The sequence below is a fragment of the Cornus florida genome, unplaced genomic scaffold (assembly GCF_030987335.1).
Source record: "Cornus florida cultivar Cherokee Brave unplaced genomic scaffold, ASM3098733v1 CherokeeBrave_3.0.0_Hap2_Chr01, whole genome shotgun sequence".
Lineage (NCBI taxonomy): Eukaryota > Viridiplantae > Streptophyta > Magnoliopsida > Cornales > Cornaceae > Cornus > Cornus florida.
The window spans coordinates 108,481,754-108,487,753 of NW_026775571.1; the positions used below are offsets into that span (position 1 = coordinate 108,481,754).

A 6,000-nucleotide genomic window follows, 5' to 3' on the forward strand; every position below is an offset into this window, starting at 1 on the left:
TTTTTTTCACTTTCCGAGTGTAATATTATTTCTTTTGACAACTCATAGGTCAAAATTGTTGTCAGGGGCTTATTTGTTATTACTTATATAATGTTGGGGCTCATGTGTAATTTTTGAAACTTATTAGTATAAATAGAATGTGGTGGAAGAATGAAAGAATCATGTGTAATTTTTGAAACTTGTTAGTATAAATAGAATGTGGTGGAAGGATAAAAGTATTCTTTCATTCTTTCTCTCTTTCCCCCATCCTTCTCTATTTTTCTCTCATACTCTTTCTTCTCTTTTTTCTTCTTTTTCTTATACTTTACTCTTGATTCGTTTATCTCTTAAAGTTAACATGGTATCGGAGCATGGTTTGTAAAGCTCTAGGTATATAGTTGAAACCCTAGGGCAAGTTTGTGTAAACCCTAGCGGTTTTGTAGGGTTTTGAAGAGATTCCAAGATGGGATTTGTTTGCAAGGAAGTAATTTTAATCACATCCAAACGCACTGCGGATCCAACTTGGAAGTAGTGTTTGCAAAAAGAATTGGACCTGTTTTTGACCGATTGCAGTCTCGATCGGTGTTTTTTCCGTGTTCGAGTTGTTCTGCAACGACGACTTTTTCTTTGTCGTTAGCGCCTCCGGTATGGTTTACTTTGTTGCTTTCTAGGGTTTGTGTGATCGTTTTTTATGCATCTCACAAGACGGTAATCTTTCTAGTTGCAGTTTTTTGTGTGTTAGAGAGGTGGTTCTCTACGTATTTTGTTGCTATTTTTGTTTATGAGGATTGTATACCCAGAAATTGTTTGAAAAGATGTCTGGCTCAAAGGTGACTTAAAAAGAAGTTGGGGTTTCTCCTAGTCTGATTCCAGTATGGGGAGGTAGTAGTGATCACCATCTAGGCCTTTGTAATAAGACTGTTAGGTTGGATGAGACGAACTATATGGAGTGGACTCAATTTGCCTGTATGCATATCATTGGTCGTAGGATGATCGACCATATTGAAGGGACTATCACATGTCCCTCCAAGACCCAAGAATTATTGGAGTTTTTATTATTATTATTGACTTCATAAATATTTAAAATTTCAATTACTCAAGAAATTATTATTATTATTATTATTATTATTTTAATTTTTATGTAAAAAAAAAAAAAAAAAAAATTAAATTAAATTAAGATTACAAATTAACTTTTGAGTTCACCACGTGCATCGCGTGTCTTTTATTAGTGTGTGTGTGTGTGTATATATATAAATCTGTACTCATGGAAGTACTTGTTCCACGTCGTCATCGAAGCATCTCTCCATCATCACCGTTGTCAGAACCGTTGGTTGTCGATTGAGTGTGGGTGTGTTTGGGTCTCTATAATTCCCTTGAGATGGAAGGTCAGAGAGAGAGTGAGCATGTGATACTGGATAAATAAACGAGGTTATTCTGGTCATTTTCGTTTTATGATAATTTGGATTAAAAATACATTAAAAAAATGAGGGTAAAATTGTTATTTCACATCCTTTTGACAGTGTTAGTGACGGAAAAGTTATTTTGGGTCTGAGTGATAGTAATTTTCGATAAGTGTTTCCGTGCGGGATTTGTCCAAACCTCAGGGGCGTCAATGATATTAACCCTTTATTTATAATGACTCAGACACACTTTATCCAAATAGAGTGACCAACTCTTATTCAAGATTGTGAACCAACTCTTTTATAACAAATTAATTTCTATGATTTACATCTCCTATGCATTAATCTCCATCGTAGATGCACATAAATCATTTAGTATTTTCTTTGCTTAAGTAGATTTTTATATTTTATCTGCTATACATTTCAGCTTATCTGCTTTCTGTTTCTGGTCTGGTACTATCTGTAAATAGTTTAGGGCAGTGCTATTGCATTGAGTACTCTACATTTTATGACAGTAATGTCCAAACACTGGACAATTGGGCTGAAATGGCACGTGCATTAAGATATTGGTAACTTCTGGAATACGATACCCTTTCAATCTGATACCCACTGGAATGCTCTTTGAAAATGTGGCGTTCCTTAGAGATACATCTCTTACATTGAGTGTTTACTCATAGATGCCTGCCTTTTTATGTTCTCTCTTATTTTACATCTCATGTTTAGTCATAGAATTGAAACTTATATATTTTTCTGTCCAAAAAGTGCACCTAAGTTAGCTTCTTGTTTCCTATACTATTTCTATCGATTTCTAGGACATATTTTGTGTCATTGTTGGATTAGACAGGCTCTTCTATCAAGAACACCTAAGTGTGCAACTCTTACGTATCTAAATACGGTAACTCAAAAGTGCCAGATAGAAGCCATTAATGCATTTTTCTTTGAATTGCTTGACAGTGTGTCAAGCGGATCAGAGGGCCTGTAGTCAAAGATGCCTTGTGGAGGTCTATCACACAATTACATGGATATTAAGCTTTGACGTCTATTCGAAGAAAATGTGGAGTAGCCACCATCTGTGATGATGATTGTATCTTCTTAGCTGCTTATGGTCAAGTCGCACTTTTTGCCAGATAAAGTTGAAGCCCTGCTCTTCCTTTTGGCCTAACCTTTGGGATTAATTCATTTGCTAAATCAGATGTGATTCCTAGTTATTACTACCATCTGGGAAAGAAATTGATCCATCTTGGTTATTTGGAGGTATACTTGATACTCAAGTTTTGATGAACTGTTCCAATAGTTGCCCATATATATAGAATGCCAGCTAATATTTTTATACCTGTGTCTTATGCTTGACATTTGACTTCCTTTGTCTATTTAATTTTTAAAAAGAATTAGATGAGAAAAAGAAAAATAACCATTTAGAAGACCTGCTAGAAAAATCTGCCAACCTCGCATATTTCTCGTCCTTGCCTTCTGTGAGGTTGTGGCCCGAAATTTGTTTCAGCCGAAAAATGAATATTTTTTTACCTATTTTTTGCTTGCGGGTCGTGGACCCTGTTTAGGACTTCTCTTGTAGTCCAGTATATAAGGACGTTTAGGGATTAGAGTGGAAAACGAGGGAACACTGAAAATTGCAGGAAAGAGAGAGAGAGAGCGAGAGCGAGAGCTAGCGTATGGGGGCTGAAACTTGTAATCTCTTGATTTTCGCATAGTGAAATCTTTCCCCGGATTTTCACTATGGACGTAGCCTAGGTTTTGAATGAACCGGGTAAATCTTTATGTTCTTTGTGCGCATCGAGTTTACTTTTTTTGTCGTGATTCTTGTTTTGTTCTTGGTTTGCGGTGTTTGTCGTAACACCACCTTATTTTGGACATCTGCTGTATTATGGATTCTCAAAGTGTTAATTAATTGAATCTGAAACAGGACTGAAACAGAGTATGTGAGTCAGATGCTTACAAAGGTTAAAAGATTTGCTCAACATCACTCTTGTCATGTCTGGTTTGTAGCACATCCAAGACAGGTTGGCAGCCTTAATTTTCCACTCTTATACATATTTATTTTTATTTTCCTAACCTGTAGACCTGCTAACAGATGCATCAATGGGTTGGAGGTCCTCCAACTATGTATGATATCAGTGGAAGTGCACATTTCATAAATAAATGTGACAATGGGATTGTTATTCACCGGAACAGGGATCCAGAGGCTGGCCCCATTGATCTAGTGCAAGTGGGTTTAATCTCAATTTGTATGCGTCATATTATTTTTTTCTACATGATATTAAAGATTTTCATATTGGACAAATTGTTTTCAGGTTTGTGTAAGAAAGGTACGGAACAAGGTCGTAGGGACCATAGGCAATGCCTTTTTGTCATATAACAGGTTCGAAGTTTTTTTTTTTTTTAGTTACTATGACACACTGGATCCACTTTTTACGCTTACTGATATTATGATGTATATGCTTGATGCAACTTTGTAGAAGAATATTTTAGTTGCTTATAGTAAAATTTAAGGGCAAATATTTTAGTAGTTTCATCTGAATGTGATTCTTATGATTGAACCTTAGGGCTCTATTGAACAAAAGGGTTGGTCAAAATGTGTTCTTTGTATCTTAAACTTATTAAAGTTTTATACCAAACAAAAAATTTCTCTGTAATTCCTTTTTCTAAGGCCATGTTTTGGCTCACCCCTTGAGAATTTTTTGAATTTTTTTTTCTTGTAACGTGTTTTCAACCTCAAAATTACTACTTTGACTAGGATTGTTGTGCTTCTTTTCTCGTCTGCTCTATGGGCATCGTGTGCCGTGAACAAGCATTTAAATCAAATGCTTAAGCTGTTAGTCTTCGTGTATTAGTATAGTTAGGATACACCCATGGAGGCATTAGTGGTTGTGTCCTTACCTAAGGAGTTGTTAGGATAGACAAATACATATAAAAAAAAGAAAAAGAAAATACATATATGCATGTAAGTTACGGATCTAGTGTGTGTGATCATTATCAAGTATGGCTACAGTATACGAAACAAGTTAAGACTGACTTCATTATATGCACTTTGGACAGGGTAACAGGCAAATATAAGGACTCCGAGGATGAATTAACGGGCAAATTCGGCAATATAAACCAAAATCGACTCGGTAGTTCTTGAGAAAACCTACAACTTCAGGTGGTTCTACTAATTTTGGCACATGGACTCGGTAGTTCTTGAGAAAACCTACAACTTCAGGAGGTTCTCCTAATTTTGGCACATGACCTGGTTGCTTGGAGTTTCATAGCGGGAATGGTTTTTGCTTGCTCCAAAAGCAATGAGGGTACTGAAAATACAACAATGGTAAGTACTAAATTATATATTTATATTTTGTATTATTAGGTATCATATTGTAATTTTTTTTTTTTTTTTGAAAAATAAATTTTAATTGAGTAACATCCTCTCTGTAAGAGGCTGCTTGATATGCTTATGACTTATAGTTGAATGGTGATTCCATTTTCAGGAAAGTTTAAAATTGAGGAAAATCTTGTTTGTGGAATTCTGGTCCATTTTCTTAATGTTTTCACCTTACAATGGCGCCTGCTTTTTCCTTTTTCTTCTATTTTTCACTTCTCTTAGTTTTGCATTAAGATTTACTTTTGGATGCAGTACAAAAATAATAGTGATGGGAAAAAAAAAAAAAATTCCCAAAGGGATGTGGAGGCATGAAAAAAAAAAAAATTCTAAAATTGTTTTATAAATTTTCATAAATAACGATAACAATTTGAAAGAGTGATTCACGTCTATCCCCATATTAGAGTAGGAGTTAAAAAGGATAAAGGGTATATAAGTAATTTGATTATAAATTAGAGTAGGAGTTAAAAAGGATAAAGGGTATATAAGTAATTTGATTATAAAAAACAAACAAAAATTAAATCTCATTTGGTCCCACTGTGAGAAACCCAGTGATGTCAGCTCATGTTCTACTGAAGTTATCACAACATTAGCTTTTTCACGGTAAAATAGTCTGGAGTTTTTCGGACTCACGGGCTGTAAATAATTTCCATTAGGCTTCATTTGTTCGAGTGTAAAATATTTTTTAAAAAATATTTTTTTTATTTTTTTTGGTGTTTAATTGTAGTAGAATATTTACGAAAAAAATATATATTAAAATTTAACTAATGTAACTTATTCATTAATTTTTAATAAGTTATTTTACACCTTCCATTGGATGGATTCGATTTCAACCTGACTTAAATTACTGTCAAATATCAAATAAATAAAAATAAAAAAAATACTTCACCTCAAATTTTTTTTATTTTTATTTTTAAAAACATATTTTACATCGTAGTCTTAAGATGTAACTGCTTTATGGCCTACGAGTTGTATTAATGGCTACGGACACAAATTTCATAAATGCGTGGGGTCACGTGATACATGTACCCTTTTCACGCCATGCTCCGCTTCATTGTTAAGACCACCGACCCCATATCATAAATTCTCGGTAATGGATATAAATGCATCCATATTTTTATTTATTATTTATTTATTTTTTGACCAGTTCAAAAACCAACCTTTATTTTAAGTAAAATTCTGTATTCAGTAGTTTTTAAAAATGTGCAAATGTAATTTATATCTCTTTTAGTTGAAAAAAGAAGAAGA

At 33.9% G+C, this 6,000-nt stretch overlaps 1 protein-coding gene across 3 annotated transcripts in view; it reads left to right on the forward strand.

Moving 5' to 3' along the window:
- Nucleotides 1-4,907, forward strand: part of LOC132313128 (twinkle homolog protein, chloroplastic/mitochondrial) — a 35,157-nt gene extending 30,250 nt beyond the window's left edge. Inside the window, exons 18-22 of one of the 3 annotated variants that reach the window (XR_009483392.1) lie at nt 3,301-3,397; nt 3,469-3,603; nt 3,689-3,756; nt 4,434-4,701; nt 4,862-4,907. Coding sequence is in view for 1 of the 3 variants with exons in the window: in XM_059811796.1 (XP_059667779.1) it covers nt 3,301-3,397; nt 3,469-3,603; nt 3,689-3,756; nt 4,434-4,518 (385 nt within the window). In the remaining 2 variants the exon portion in view is untranslated. Of the gene's footprint in view, nt 1-2,333; nt 2,634-3,300; nt 3,398-3,468; nt 3,604-3,688; nt 3,757-4,433 lie in introns of those variants that run through there. The other 2 variants (XM_059811796.1, XR_009483393.1) reach the window with 2 other exon arrangements.
- The last annotated feature ends 1,093 nt before the right edge of the window (nt 4,908-6,000 follow it).